The 16,506-nt window shown below is 41.8% G+C and overlaps 1 protein-coding gene across 1 annotated transcript in view; it reads right to left on the reverse strand.

Moving 5' to 3' along the window:
* Positions 1-3,589: 3,589 nt before the first annotated feature.
* The window catches only part of Shtn1 (shootin 1), an 80,030-nt gene continuing 67,113 nt past the window's right edge, over positions 3,590-16,506 (reverse strand). The window contains exon 16 of the mRNA XM_026389127.2: positions 3,590-3,944. Within this exon, the coding sequence (XP_026244912.2) occupies positions 3,722-3,944 (223 nt within the window). The 3' untranslated portion in view covers positions 3,590-3,721. The remainder of the gene's footprint in view (positions 3,945-16,506) is intronic.

Raw genomic sequence — 16,506 nt, forward strand, 5'->3', positions numbered from 1 at the left:
TAAATAAACTCAAACACACACCTATAGATATGATCATGTCCCACTGTTTTATATGGCTGGGTTCTCTGTTAAAAGGGCTACCATTTCCTTTAGTTAAAATTTACATAAATTGCCATGAACTGACCTGTAGGAGAGTTGGCTGAACTTGGACTTCAGACACAGTCTCTACATTTTTACCAAGCACACAGAGGGCCTCTCCTTTTGAAAAGTATGAACAAGGAGACTTAATGACCTTTTGGCAGAGCTGAAGTTACCATCTAAAGTTGGCTCCATGGCAGACTCAGAGCAGTTCAAGTTGGACTTGGACTGGGACAGAGAACTGGTTGGTATCATTCTAAGCTGGGAGAACTGTGTCCACCTCTCCTGAGGCTTAGCAACCAACACTAGGCAGGACAAACTGGAAGGAAAGTTCATTTTAAAGGGAGGACGAATATCCTCAGATGCACACACATACATAAATCTTAAGTGTGCCCCCAAACTGTGACATGAATTATAATGAAATCAATGAAACCAGAGCAAAAACTAATTAAACTCAATTAACCAAAGAGGTGACTTATCACCTTCACCAGATCAGCACTTTAATTTCAACACAAAGCACAGTCCACTCACGATAACCTCACTTGAGGTCTGGGCTCACCTATGGACAGCAAGCATTTAAATTTAGACTTAGGGCCCCAAGAATACTTTCTATTTATAGTCTCCCTGTTATGTAATATAAAAAACATATAATAATAATACCACTATCTGCAAAATAGATGAAAGAAACTAGGCATATCCCAGTTTAAAAATGAGAGAGATGGGGAAACGCGAGTGCCTGGAAGAAACTTCCAACCATTCTGACCCTATCGCGAGGACTGCCTGCCCTTCTGAGGTCAGTGGTGATGGCGGGCGGTTACACACCGCCCACAGCTGTCGGCACAGAAGCTGAGGTTATCACATGATGAAGTGATTACACACACGAGTGTGCATTTAGGAAAATAACCCAGGCTCTGTTTTTAAGATTCCCTGACACAGACTTATCATTTACCTGACACTCAACCTAAGAATGTTCTGGAAAAAGAATCAACAGTAATTTGTACCTGTACTACTCCATTTCCAACAAACCTTTTACTGTTAACAAAGGTAAGGAAGGAGGAATTATTGATGAACAGTTGGAGCCAAAATATCCATCTTCTTTTTACTCAGACCTAACAAGGCTGGGTGCTAATGGCCCTGGTGACCCTGACAATCAGAACTTCCATGGGGCTGATCAATTGCTAAAATGACTGTGGGTGAGGAGTTTGAAACTAGCTCAGACACAAAAGGTGCAAAAATTTTAATTCAAGTCTTCTTATTCTTCCAGAGAAGAGAGAGACATTTTTTCTTTTTTTAAGAAGCAACAGCATAAAGGACCTCTATTCCTCTGTCTCACTGTGGTTATGAAAGTATATCAACGTTAGTTAAGAAAACTAGCAGAGATTTACTCTATTATCCCCCAGACAGAAGGAGAAACAAATGCCCTTTTAGAGAAAACAAAAACATGGGGTTCCTCCCAGTTTTAAAGTGGTATACGTTTTGGGTGTAAATAGCCAAGAACATACCTTAAAGACAGAAACACTGGTCTCCCCATTTCTTACTATCTGGGACCAGCTGCTCTGTTGACAGTTACCCCCAGCAGGGGCAAATCTGAAAACTGAGGTGAAAAGGGAAAAACTGTAGGAAAAAGCTGAGTAAACGATCTTCAAATATCTTTATGTCACAGTAACTTAAGGTGTTTCGTGGTCACGGGGGAAGTGCCGTAGGCAGCTTGGAAAGAGAACATGGAAAGTACCAGATGCGGACTACAGCCTGGCCCAGGTGGCACGTCTCACCAAACAGGAAGTATTTTTGCTGGACACAAAGGTGTTTTTATAACCATGTTATCCTGCTGGTGTGCGTGGTGTTCATACTCCTAACCGCAAACAACGCACACACCAGCAGGCCATGGCAGAAACAGAGGAGAGCTGCTCAATAGAAACCATTCTGTGTGTCATCAAAAATTACTAAACTCATCAACTTATACAAATATCTTATTAAAGAATGTCAAGGTTGGCTGAGTTTTGGGGTTGGGGATGTAGCTTCGAGATAGCATATGCAAAGCTCTGGAGTTCAGACCCCAGCACCACCAAAACCAAAACCAAAACAACAAGTCAATAACCACAATTGACCCTTAATGGAAACTGTTGGTGCTTTTTTTTTTTTTTTTCTATCTTTTAATACTTTCTGGTGAGGAGAGTTCAAATCACAGCATAACAGAACTCATCATTAAGCGAATTCATCAGTTTGCAGTTAAATACCATATAGCAGTATTATTCAGTTAGGGAAATATACAGTTGAAAATCATTACATTTTAATTCCCCACGAGTAAACTGATAGGAAACTGGAAAATCATCACTGGAAGAACATGGAAGGAGTTGAGCATAAGGAACCTACAGGAAGATAATTGTCTCCACTTGGAGGAAGTATGTTCACTGCCTCCCACCTCTCCAATGCTCAAGCACACGTGCAAAAATACAATACGACTACTGCAATTATTACTATCATTTTCTCCTGCCCTTAGGTGAGAAACACCTGACAGCTACATGCTGAGTCATGCTAACAAAACTAAACCTTTCACTTTCTTTAATAGTAAAATTACCATTACTGAATCGTTGTCATAAAAAAGTGCATTCAAGTACATTACCACTTATTTTAAATAAACACCAATTTTGAAACAATCAACTTTGAAAAGCTGCATAAGTTTTTTTAAAAAAAATCCCTGATTACATTTCTATTTATTCACTGTGGTAGCCTGAAACATTGTATTTTTAGAGACTAACTACCACTTAATTTCTTTAAGGGAAAAAAATAAATAAACCTGTGTAATGTAGAACAGCAGTGAAGCAAGAAAAATGTGTGCTTGTCACTTATCTTCACTGTACATAAGAACTGTGATAAAATATGGTACTTGTGCCACATTCGTATATGGGAAAACACAATTAACTCATAGGACAGAAAACATGGTTTACCAAGATATTACTGTGAAATTCGAGGTTTGGACCTGCCCCTCCACTCTGTATTCAGGCAACCAGAACATTCCAACTGAAGTCCCTGGGAGGCACTGGGCAACAGTTAACATCCAACAGTTAACACAGACCCAAGGGACTACTAGTTTGATGCCAGCTCCTGAGTTTGAAGTTTATCTGCATCTATCCTTGAATATAATTTGCATGCCACAGACCCCAACCATTCCCAAGCTGCTGCAGTTTGTCCATCAAGAGAGGACCAGACCCTAAACATAAGCTTCTTGGGGGGGGGGTGGCTTTTTAAATCATGTGGAGTTGGTCAGTTCTGTTTACCCAATTATCTACAAACACCTTGAACTTTCAGTCTTACTAAAATTGATGAGTGGTATGCACATTTCCTAAAAAGATATCAACATCTGAGTCTTTTGTAACCTTCTAAAAGAAGTCATACTTAATACATATAGTAACTAGGAAATACCTTATCCCTATAAAGATCAAAAAACAAAAACTACTTAGAATGTGTATTTTGCTAAATAGCTCACTTATGCTTATAGTTGCTACTTACAAAAGTGACACCAGGAAAGACCTATTGAGTACAGTGACCAGAGAAAAGTGTCTATAGCCCTTGACAATACACCAAGATGAGACATGTGCTTATTGAAAAGGACTTCCCAACAGCCAGCCTTCTGGTTTGCAGATCAGCAGCTGGAGCTGTCCGTCTCTCTCGTTGTTTCAACGCTGTCTTCTTTGAATTCTGGTTCAGTTTTGCCTTCCTCCTCCTTGCACTGAGTTGGATCTTTTTCAACAACCTGGTCTTTGGTTTGGGGTTCATGTGAGGAAACAGGATCTAAAACTATAACTGGTTCATCTTGTTTTTCACTGCCAATGTATTTTCTCCTGTATCCAATGTTACTGGGAGGCCTGTGGATGAAGAGTTAAAAAGAAACATAAAAAGCAGAGAGAGAAAATATTTGTCTTCCATATTTCTGAATTCAGACCAACAACAACAAACTATAACGTTCCAAGTTTAATCAACATGCACATAGCAGTCTTTGAGAAGACAGCCATTAAAGAAAAAATAATAACGAAGCTATCAGATTACATATTAGGAGCACAAGGCCAGAAGGAGGAAGGCAGAAAGAGTCAGAGCGATTAACTACAGGAGCGTTAAAAAGCCAAAGCACCTACCTGCTTAATGGCTTGCTCTTCTCAGGAAGTGCAAAGCTTAGGGATCCCTTGGGCATCCCCCCCAGGGCCTGCTGCCCAGACCCCTTCCCTGCTGCCCTGCTTAGCTGGAAGGAGCCAGTCTGCTCCCTACCTCCTCTGGCCCCTGGGTACAGCTGGCTGCAGATTAGCTGCAAGGAGACTGCATGAAGAGGTGAGGAGTGCCAGCTGCAGCCATTACCAATAAGGACAGACCTGACCTCAGGGGTGGCAGGGGATGAATCAGAGAGTTCAGGAAATAGGCTCAAATGCTAAGACACCATCGACTTCTCCAACCAGGAGGACCTAGCTCCTTGAGGAATCTCTGACTGAATTTTCAAGGCAGTTTATTTTCCCACAGAAGCCATCTGTCTTCTGATGTAAGAAACTATTGCTTCCTGGGCTGGATGGGTGAGTTTCCTTGTGGAAACAAGGTGTCCCTCAAGTGTTTTCTCTTGGAAATCAGGCTGCTGGCACCCAGTCCTCAGAAGCTCTGGCCTGAGTCCCCATGGGAGGCATGGGCTGCTGCAAGGGGCCTGAAGGTCGAGGCAGCCATGGTGTGGGGCTGGGATCTCCACACTGTTCTCGTCCTCCTGGACAGTTCCAGAATTAAGCCTTTTTGTTCAGAGAACTCAGTGTTAGCTGTTAGCCCACACTCCACTGTCCTGCCTGACCTGTGCTGGGGTGCTGCTGGCCAGCCCCTCCTCAGGAGCTGGATCCCACTCTTCTGGCCTCTTGAGCCAGTGGGATTGGCCAGCAGACGCTCTTACCACCTAGTAGTTCTCCCTTGGTGGACTTACCACAGTTAATTAGTAGGTGTTTCGTGTCTGCCTCTTCCAATAGAATGCAAGCATCCACAAGGTGGGGGTGTTCAGTTTTGTGCACCTAGCACAGATCATTTTTGGAATAACCGAATGCACAAATGCTAACAAACCAGCAAAGATGCAGAATAAACAGAGAGAGACCAAGGTTTGGTGTGAATGGTTGGAGGTCTCTTATACAACAAAAACAACAGAAAAAATGATCCACTACAAGAGAAAGTAGCCTGCCTGACCCCATTCACAGGCACAAAACACTAAAACCCAAGGACCACATTTTTATCAAAGGCTTGGAAATCATTCTCTGTGGCCACTGGGTTATATTAACCACATGGCTTGGCCATCCATCATACATGAGTAAAATGTGAGTTTGTATTCCTTGGGGGTGGTAAGATCAAAGAGATCATCAGGAACCCAAGAGGATGGGCCGCGCTGCAGGGTGGACAGATCCTTCATCTGCACCATCATGACATTGTCCATCTGTGTTGGACAACAAGTCACTTTTTGAGACATATGCTACTATGCTCTGGGGATCAGTATGGGATGTAGTTCCCCCACTGGTACCATTTTGACTTTCTCTGACCCAGGCAACATGTAAATGCTGATGAGAGAAGCAGAACTAAGTGAGGTGAAGAATCTATCACAGGAATTAGACCTTAGGCCTTGGGGGGCGCTAGCAGACAGTCCATAGGAGTCTTTTACCTCGGCATGTGATGCAGGCCCTGAAATCAGCTATTCTGGCAACTGGGGGCCTGGGGTGGGGGGATGGCTTTAAAGTGGCAGAGACTGAGGACAAATTAGAGATGCATCTGTCACCCACAAGCATTGATCCTGATGATGCACACACCTGCAGGATAAGCTTGCACATGCACCTGGCCCCAGGGTGTGGAGGAGCTGAGGAGGAAGTTGGTAGAGCTGGAGAAACCAAGGGCCAGCCACTGCCACATGCCAGTTAGGTATGCTAGCACATCAATGACACTGCGCATGGGCTCCACCAGAGCCTTCCCCATACAGACCTTCACAGGGCTAAAAAAAGCTCATTTTAAGGATGACAACTTCACTTCTGCCATTTAAATCTCATGCAAATTTCTCTTCTGGCCAATTCTGGAAACAAATGGAATGGGTAAGCAAATTCTAGGAAGCAAAGCTGCAGCCTAACTTAGGTTTCCACGAAAGCCACAATGAAGTCTGCAGGTCAAGTCTGGCCTGACTCCACCAGATTAAGTCCGAGACCTCTGCTACAAAAGCCAGCCAGTCCACTCAAAGCATGCAAAGGAGGTATTTGTCTCATTTGGCATTCTGGGTGGGCAACTTCCATGAACCCATACCAACCTTCATCACTTTGGCAGAACATGGAGGTTTTCATGTCCTGTGTATCTGCAGGTGAACTATCCTTAGAGAAAGCTGTTGTCAGCAGCTGGGAGATAAACACTGCAGGCAGTGCTCTCAAGTCTCCACAATGGCAAAAAGGAAAAGGTTGATTGAACTGAAAACTCAGAAACCTGTATTGTCAAACTGCAACTGTCCTGGAATCATCTCAGTCCAGAGAACCATTCATCTGTCCTGAAGTTAGCTTCGCAACTGCAGGTTAGCCTCCTAGGTCACTTGTGGGCCAGCCTGAGAACCCCTCTGTTAGCTGACACTGAATGAGGCACAGTGCACAATTTCTCTGAATCTTCACTGAAGCAGAAAAAATGTTTTTTCAAGGATAATGACCACTGCCTTGGAACCCCAGTGTGTTAAAGCAGAAAGGGACTGGGGCAATCCTGTAGTCTCATCTGTCCTGCAATGAAGATGACAAGGTGTGCAGAAGGGGGGAGAGCCTGGCCTACACCACACAGCTCAGCAGCAGCAGTCAGGGTAAGAGTCGGGTACTGGCTCCCGTCTCCTGCCTCGTCCACAAGCACCATGCTGTTTCCCAAAGGCATCTTCTCCTGTGGCATGGATACCACAGGCTAATTCTAGCCTCTTTATGGATTTATTTCCTTCTAAACTCCCATTTACATCTGCGTCTTTCAGATCTGTGAAAAAATAGTCCACCCCTCAGGCTACCCCTTGGTTTGTTTTTCTTTCCTCTGTAGTTTGGACTTCCCCTGGTTTGACATCATTAGGCCCATTCTTAGTTTCCCTGGGGAGCTGCCCAAGGTTCCTTCTGGAATGAGGGGCCTTCCTGTGCCTCATTCTATTCTATCCCACCCTAAGGGACAGCGAGAGAGCTGTCCCTTCGGGGACAGTGCCGAACCCAGGCTCTTGTTCAAGGTAGCCACAGTGGCAGTTCTAGAGGGATAAGTCTAAGCTTCTTGCCCAAACAGAAATCCTGGAAGCACAACTGCAGCAATCCAATAGGGAATGTGCTCGACTACTATTCTTTTCATTTTTTTTTCTACTTTAATACAGCAACTAAAGACACTGACCAAAAATTAGCAATGACAAGTCAGTATTCATAAAAAGTAATGGCAGCCCTCCTCCCATATGCAGCCAAGTCTGCAAGTAAAACTTACATGTTATTGGTGGCAGGAAGTCAGACTTCAACCCTGGGACGCTCTGACCAGAAGGGATCACTGATGTGAGCTAGTCTAAGTCTGTTACTTGTCAGGAGAAGACTCCAGAAGAGTGAGGTGAAATGATTTGTCCAATGGCACACACTGTTAACAATGGGTAAAGGACAAAGACTCTGGAATCCTGATTTCCTGGCCAATACTTTTTCTTGCTACAACATACTGGCAGTCATTTATGGTCCATTCAAACAGATTATTTTTCATGAGTCATTTTAGACCATGTGCTCAAAGGTGATTTTGAGACAAAAACAAAAACCGACAAGCAAAATAAAAGTGAGGACACAATATACCAATCTACCCTACAAAGCCTAATGCCCAAGTACAACGTGGGTGCCCTTTTAGAAAGCAGCTACTGTTCCCAACTGCAGGAGAGCCAGGATGTGGGGCTCTGGCAGGCGGGGCTCCTTGCTGGCAAAAGGAAAGACCTGACTCCGAAGCGTACCAGTACCAGAAGAATCAGAACAACTGCAAATGGTTCTGCCAAAGCTGAACTTGATAAAAGGATTTGGTGATTTCTCAAACTGTCACAAGAGAGGAAAGCGCAGCATTCTAATTTTTAAAAAGCACATCATTGTTTGCATTCAATGAAATTCCTTTCAAAATCAACTTTCCACGTTCCAATTATATTCAACAACATTCGAGCTAACATTTCGACTGCAATTCAAATTAACTAATGCCCAAAAGAGCCCTAATCGACATGGTTCTGAGCTCAATTGAATACAATCAAAGCTCATGAAATGAAGGGGGAAATGCTTATTTCATGCAAATTCTGCATATCACTCAAGCTTAATTTTACTGATAATATAAAGGTGGGACATTTTGAACATTACAGTGAATGAAACTTTTAAGCGGTGAGAGTTATTTTATAAAATGCTACCTCTGAAAAGCTGATTGCCAAACAGTATAAAAATGGTTTGAGGCATAAATGCCAAGTTCATTTTTATTTCACTTCTGAGGTAACTATCTTTCAAATCGCAACAGCTGGACTATTTAACACAATCTGGTGAATCAAAGTATAGCTCTTCTCTGGTCTCCCAGTGGGACGTCTGCATTAGTCTGTGGCAGCCATCCAACAAATGACGCACAGCCGGACGGTCTGAACTCTGTTTCATTTTCAATAAAAATGGATAAAACCACAATCATATTTACCACCTTCAAGGCCAGAAAACAGAAAGATTTAAATTTGTCTTTACAAAGTAGTTTCCTGGGAAAACTCCAAAGAGGAAGTCAGCTTTCTATTTTCCCTAGTGTAAAAATAAGTCTTACTTTTTTTTTTTAAGCCCTTTACAGATACTAGAGCAGTGAACAGAAGTGGCATTACAACTGGGATAGTTTTTATTACTTCTTTCTCAAACTCTATTTTGTAGGAGCTTCTCCCATACCTGTCTAAAATTTTACAAAATAATGTTTCAAACATAAAGATGAAATTCTAACAGTTCTAGTACTTACAAAGGAGGCAGAACAAAGCTTGGTTTCTTTGGCTTTGTGTACTTTAAAAAATCTCTTTTAGGGCTGGGGTTGTAGCTCAGTGGCAGAGCACTTGCCTAGCATATGTGAGGCACTGGGTTCGATCCTCAGCACCACATAAAAATAAACAAATAAAATAAAGGCATGCTGTCCATCTACAACTACAAAAAAAAAAAATCTCTTTCAGCTTAAGATGTATACTACTTTTTCAATTTAGTTCTATTTATTTGCAGGGAGAATAAATAAAAATACATAATTTTTATTTATAAATAACAATGTTGTTCAACAGAATATGACTGTTTAAAAACCTAACAGCTTTTAAAAATGATTTGCCCTCAAGATTAACAAGAGTTCCTTGGAACACAGATAAAAATGGCTGAACAAGGACCCCCTGTGTCCCCAACTCAGAAATATTTCCTTTCGTTTGGTGACTGCCATGCAGGCATCCCAGCCTTGGGCTTACATCCCAGAGCACGGGGCACACTACAAAGCCTGTACCAGTTCTTTTCTTCCTCTTGTGTTACGTGGACCACAGACATTTATAGATTCTGAAACTGGACCATCCTCATCGGCAAAAGCAACTCTGACAATGAGACAAGTAACTGGTTTTAGCTCAGGCAAAGGTTATGGAACACTTGTGATACTTTTTAGAGGCTACATTTTTAGCTTTCTATAATTCTGCACAACTTTAAGTCAGCATGAAAAATACATCCAGATCCAAGATATTAAAAGCCGAGTGTTGGTCTAGGCATGTAGCTCATGGTGGAGTGCTTGCCCAGTGTGCAGGACTCTAGTCTGATCCCCAACTCCACCAAAAAAAAAAAAAAGAAAAAGTCAGGGGCAGGGTGCTGACAGGGCTGAAACAAAGTCTTCCACAAACCCACCACAAGTGACACTGGCTCCCTAAAAAAGCTGCCATGCACACAAAAAAATGCTTGTATTTTCAAGATAATTTTTTTAATTATAATTTTTCTTTCAATTTATATTCTATACTTCAAACTCTGTTTTAAGATGGAAACTCACAAAAACTCAGTTGGCCACTTTTCATATACTTATGTGAAATGATAAAGTATATGCCCAATGAAATGGTGTTGATCAGCTTGTAAAGTTAGGTCAGTTTATGCTGAGATCTGAAATTCCTTTCGCTCTAGTGGGCTACTTCTGTTTGAATAAGTTTTTAAAATGACTTACTACATACAAATAAAAAGAAACAAATACTGCAAAGACTATTGAAAATTGGTTTAAAAAAAAAACTACAAAGTACCAAAAGCAAATGATACATTTTATACAAAGTCTTGTGAAATCCTAGGTGCTTGAGTCTGCAAGGCAGTTAATTCTTGGGGAGAACTGAGTTACTCATCAGCAGGGTGAGGGTGACTTCCAGATTTACTGGGCAGCATTTACCAGCCACTTTCACACTCGCTGTAACACATCCTCAACCACTAATCTGCAAGGAGCTGCTGTCTACACAGCACCTCGAAACACAGTAGAAGACAATACCGGCTGCTGATCTTTCCGGCAACCCACAGGATAACTCCTTGGGGGGGAGGAAGAAAAGACTAAGTGAGGGGATCTCAACTTCCAGAACATCCAGTTGTTCTGCTAATTTTGTTGTTAAAACTTAATTGTCCATGTATAGGCCACATGGAGAACCATTGTAGTGGCGCTTGGCCGAACAGGGCTGCTTCCTGCAGCGTCAGTACACAATTCAGCAGTACTGAGATTACAGGCGAGAGCACAGCAAATCCTTTAATTGTGTAAGAGCATCAGATTAAGCAGCAAAGTCCATGTGCTTCATTCTGCGGGCTGGCGGACCTTTTGAGGAAATAAATGTTTACTAAGTACCAGGAAGGTGCCTCCCCGCTTCCTGCCATGCAGGACAGAAGGAAATAGGAAGTGATGAGGAAAATGGAAGGGCTGGGAATAACAGGAGGAAAACCAATCCTTCCAATGCAGAGCTAAAACTTCCCTGGTCTCCAACTGAACAAAATGGGGATCTAAACCTCTCTGTAAAAATGGTTATTTGGCCAACAAAATTAATTTTCAGCTAAAAGCAACACTGGAGAGAATAATTTTATGCCAAGTTTCCCTAAGAGAAAATTAAGAATCTCAATTTCTATTTGCTAATATCTTTCAAAAGCTCCAACTTAAAATACAGGACTTTCCAGTTCATTTTTCTGTGTTAGCAACACACTGAAAAGAATGAATAAAACTGAAGGGCCAGGTAGAGGTCAAACAATGACAAATCGATCCCACTTTTAATTAAAAACCTGAAAGGCAATTAGATTTTTTTTTTCATGGAAATGTTTGATTGGTCACACAAACCATGAGACATCTAAAATTTCTGTTTTATCGGCTACCCTTTGGTATTCAGTAAGTGACCCCAAAAAGATGAACTCTTACAAAAATAAATTTGTGTGGGGCCAAAAGTCACATGTTATTTAGAGAGACCATAGATACAGAAATTAAAGGTGAATTAAAATAAAAATGGTTTCACTGGAAATGGGACATTTTTCTATGGAAATTGAAGTCCTCTAATTGCTACATGGGTTTTTGTTTTTTAAATTATCCTAGGGCAGGATGTGACCTCTTTTGACCCCCTAAACAAAAAAGCAAGCTAACTGCCTGGTGGTTTAAAAGGAAATTGAAAAGCACTTGGTGAAGCCTACAGTTTGGGGGCACATGGGGTGGAAGAGAAGGTGGTAAATTAGAGAAATGTTAACTGGAAGAGCCTCTGGCAAGTGGGCCTCAAGAGGACCTTTGAGAGTGACCGGGAGAAGAGGGCAGGGCTGGGAACCCTCACATCACACGGGGGGACAGGGGAACCTAGCTCCCTGGACAGGGGCTCTCCCTTTTGGAAAATCATCTTGAGGCTGACCACCTTGTTTAATTGTAACTGCTAAGAATCATTAGTGGAAAATGTGGATATGGATGAAAAAGCTCAACTGAGAAGAGCCAGGCCACCTCCAGATGACAGTTTCAGAGACAAAAAGCAAGATAGCAACACCACAAAACACCCCAGCTCTGGCCAACCGTGAGGCAGAAAGCTCTACGGTCAGCGCCATTCTTTCCGTGCTGCAGGCCCATCTGTCCTGCCTCTTGATAAGGTGTCCTAAACCTCAGGGTCAGAGGACAATGAAGCACAAACTCGAAAGACTTACTCAGTAATGGGACCAAACACGGTGTTCTCTCAAAAGGGCACAGTGCAAAGTGGACACAATGATCAAATTTATGTGGGGCTTTAGAATATATGTTTTTAAAATAAGTAGATTCACAGATAGTGATGCACCTTAAAGCACCTTCCTAATCCAATGATTAGAGCCAGACAGTTTCAAAGTATTTGACTTCTAGAAATAAACTATTCTTTGACATGTTTGAAGCAGCCAATAAAATAAAAAAGGTGTAAATGAAACATACACTGAGGACTAAAGTAGCTTAGGCTAATTTCCAAAGTTCATTTGGAAGCATGCCTCTTCACTGGGTATTTGGCATGAAAAATGTTAAAATGATCTCTTCCCAATTATCTGTTAAGACTCTTGCTAATTCATATTGGCTCTCCTTTTCAGAAATCTTGGTTTTGAAGATTGCTTAGACCAGCCTTAGGAGGGGGAGGAGCAAAGGAGGAGGACACTACCCATTTGTGTGGAGGATCCGAGGGCAGGATGTATTACAAGGCCAAGGAAGTGACGGAACTGCAGAATCGCTGCTTCCTTGAGGAGAAAGCTTTTAATCATTTGCTCCTCTACCCTTCCTCGAGCTCTTAATACACAGAATGCTACAGCTCAAAAAGTATGGGCTCGGGAGACAGAATAAAAAAGGTTCATATGCTATCTGACCCAACTATCAATTAGGAGTATCATTCTGTGCAAGCTGTTTATCCCACTGAGCCTCAGTTTTCTCATTTGTGACACAGGGATAACATCTAATCTATAAGTTTGGGAGAATTAAAATAACACAAGAAAATGCCTGGCTTAATAAACTTTAGTGAAATACAGTGACAACAACAAACCATCATGGAAGCAAATTCCCAAATCCCAAACTTCCAAACTACAAGCCTGTTCTATTGCCCATCGTCTCTGTCTCTAATCAACAAATACCTCCTACCTGCTACAAGTCCAGCACTTTTCTTCTTGGATGTATACTGTTTTACTAAGACTATATATTGGTGAACAATAGAGAAAATATTAACTTCTAGCACATGCACACTGTGCTGAGCGCACACACTCTAATGCTGTAGAGTTTTTCTAATTTATTGTGGCTACATCAATCAAGAACATCAGACTTATGCATTCTGTTGATAACAGAGTTTCAGGATCTTGCATAGGATTAAAATGGAAGACAAAGGTCACCCACATCTAAGTCCACTGGGTTTTCTTAGTTATTTTTCAGCCTGTGCTTCTATTTCTGAAATACTAATCTCTTCCTTGCCCACCAGTCAATGTGCCAGTGCGCAGGCACGTGGGACTAGGCAACCTGAGTGAAAGCAGGAAGGCTACCCAGCGCCAGGTTCAGCCTGACTGTGCTGCATGGCATTCTGTGTATGTTGCTGGGAGTTTGATCAGTTGTCTGTGTCACAATAAACCACATACATGCCAGCAATGGTGGAAAACTGATGGTTACTCCCCTAAATTAAATCCACTTTCAAAACCCAAAGTCATTTGGAAACATGCTGAATAGTCAGTGGTAATTAAAATGGGACACAACATTTTTTGATACAAATAAGTACTTAACTAAGTCTCTTATAGGACCAAGAATGGCTCTGAAGTGGTCCTTCCTTCTCTTCTACTTTTTCCACCACAAAATAGTCAGATAGAAAATGATTTCCTCTGAGACCAGGTGTTTCTAACCCAAACAGGTCTAAAAGCACTTGGGACAACAGTAATTTGAATAGGACTTAGGTGTGAACCCTGTGAGTTCTGATCATTTAACTTAAATATTAATTATTTTATACTTCTAGGTTTGTGTGTGTTTTACAGTAAGTTTATAAAGTAATGAAACAAGGTTGTAGGCAGAAAATATGTACTTAAATCTTGTTTCTAATTGAACATTTCTACCAAGCAATCATGTTTGTTAGGAATTTGGAGGAACCAAAAGGGACTCAGCAGACTCAATATCAGAGCATGAGGATCACAACAAAAGGAAAACAAGACATGAGTGACATCCATGGCTGTGGGGTGGCATGGCAGCAGAGCCCCTGCCTGGCATGCGCCAGTCCTGTGGTTCCATCCCCAGCACCATACCCATTCACTAAGACTTGTCCAAGGTCACCTGGCCCACATTGACCAAAGTATCCGGTATCTTAGCTTTCAGCTCTAACTCTTGTCCTTGGTGATCCATTATCCCAGCATTAGAATTTTAAGATAGGAATGTACTGAAATACTTTTCATATATTATCTGATTTAAATGACAACCATGCAGGACAGAGGTTACCAAACACAATTTATGTAAGAGAAACTAAGTCATAGATTAAATAATTTGTCAAGGTCAAAGACAGTGAATAGTAGATGTGAGATCCGAACACTAGTCTATCTGATCTGCCACCCTGAGCAGAGGTGGAAAAGGCCAGGTTTAGAAAACTGATCACACTGTTTCCTTGTTGAGTCCCCTTTCTCCCAGGCTTTTGTTAATAAAGACACTACCATTCTAGTTTTTCAGACTATGCAACACTTAGATAGCCTATTTTCAGGTATTACAGCTGCCTGAAAGTAATAAGATAGTTTCTTTTCGCCACACTGGGGATCACGCAAGTGGTCTGCCCTGAGTTAAACCCTAGACCCCAAAAGATAGTTTCTTTTAAAAATTCTGTAATTTAGAACTTCCCCTCTTTTAATCTGACCATCTCACCCACTGAATAGCCTGAATCAAAGAATTTACTACATTTTAACATTATTGGATTATTAGATTTTAACAGTATCAGGGGAAAGAGCACAAAAGCAAAAATTAGGTGTAAACCCTGTTCATTGCAGAGCTGACTCTTCACCCATCCGAACATAAAAGGAGGTTGCGAGCATAATTCCCATCTGCATTACAGCCACTCAAAGTTAATAAAATTTAAATTCACCCTGAGATTTAAGACATCATGACTACGTAGTATATACTTACTGGAAATAATAGGATGTTATATTTTAAAAGTTATTATTAAAACAGAAACAGAAAAAATAGATTTCCATGCTCTGATTATCTTTTATCTTCTTGTTTCAAAATAAAAAACAAACAACAACAACAACAACAAAAAACACCCCCAAACCTTGCTTTGCTTATACTGGTGACAAGAACACTGATTCTAATTATTCTTTGTAATTAAGTATCAAAAGTGTCTCTTGCTTTGTCATCGGTCCTTAGGAAATAAACCAATATGTATCTGACACATAATTTTCACACAGGAATTACTTACATGGGGAGCACACATGTATTGATTTTAGGAACTTATTGAAAGGAAAAAAATTTCCAGGCAGAGTTTGAAATTATTCAATTTTCCGGGTAAGTGAAAACCTTACACAGAAAACACCTTTATGTCTACCTTCGCGCTGGAAAACTTTCTGGTTGATTAGCAAACTTTCCTGTCTATCTGAGCCATCCACTGTTTTATTCATATTAAAAAAACGTGCTCACCCATTCACTTGAGAGCCTACTGCAGGACAGGAATGGCCCCAGGTGTTTGAGAAAACCAGAGAACAAATCAAACCAAAATGTCCCTAAAAGTCCACTGAGCTTACACTTCAGTGCAGGGAGAGAAAAAGTGAACAATGAAGAGAATCTGTGTAGAGAAAACCAGCAGGTGACACCTGCCAGCAGGCGGGGTGGGCAACCAGAGTTTGGAGGAAGAGGGGCTACAGGTAAGCAGGTGGCCAGGAGACTGCATGAGAAGATGGGGCCCAAGCACAGAGCTGACAGAGGTGAGTGGGTGGGCCAGGCAGGTCTGGGCAAAGTGTGCTAGGCAGAGGAGACCACACAAGCAAAGGGCCCAGTGGGGAATGGGACCTGGCCAAAGAGGCCAAACTGGAGAGAGGAGAGGAGAGCAGGAGGGTGAGTGATGAAGAGGAGGTAAGGGGCACACACACACACATGCTGGGGAAAGATGTATGTACCAGAGGCCCCACTGACGGGCAGGCACCCTTGACCCTGACTCCTGTCAAGGGCAGAAGGTGCACGCACCTGAAAAGCCACGGTGGTCTTGCCACTGATCTAAACCAAAGTGCAATCCTTGGGTGTGAAATTGCTTTTTAAAAAGTAAAGGAACATTTCATTTTTTAATTGCTGTCCTGACTTCCTAGTGCTTTGCTAGTTCAAGTCCATAAGGCGGCACAATGTGGTGGTGTCACAATACATATTAGTATAGCAGAGCCAGCCAGAAGCAGCCCTGGAAATAACCCTTCTCATTCCTGGTTTCGAGAGATCCTAACAAATAACACGAGTTTTTACTTTTAAAGCCTGCAG

The sequence above is a fragment of the Urocitellus parryii genome, chromosome 5 (genome assembly GCF_045843805.1).
Source record: "Urocitellus parryii isolate mUroPar1 chromosome 5, mUroPar1.hap1, whole genome shotgun sequence".
Classification (NCBI taxonomy): domain Eukaryota; kingdom Metazoa; phylum Chordata; class Mammalia; order Rodentia; family Sciuridae; genus Urocitellus; species Urocitellus parryii.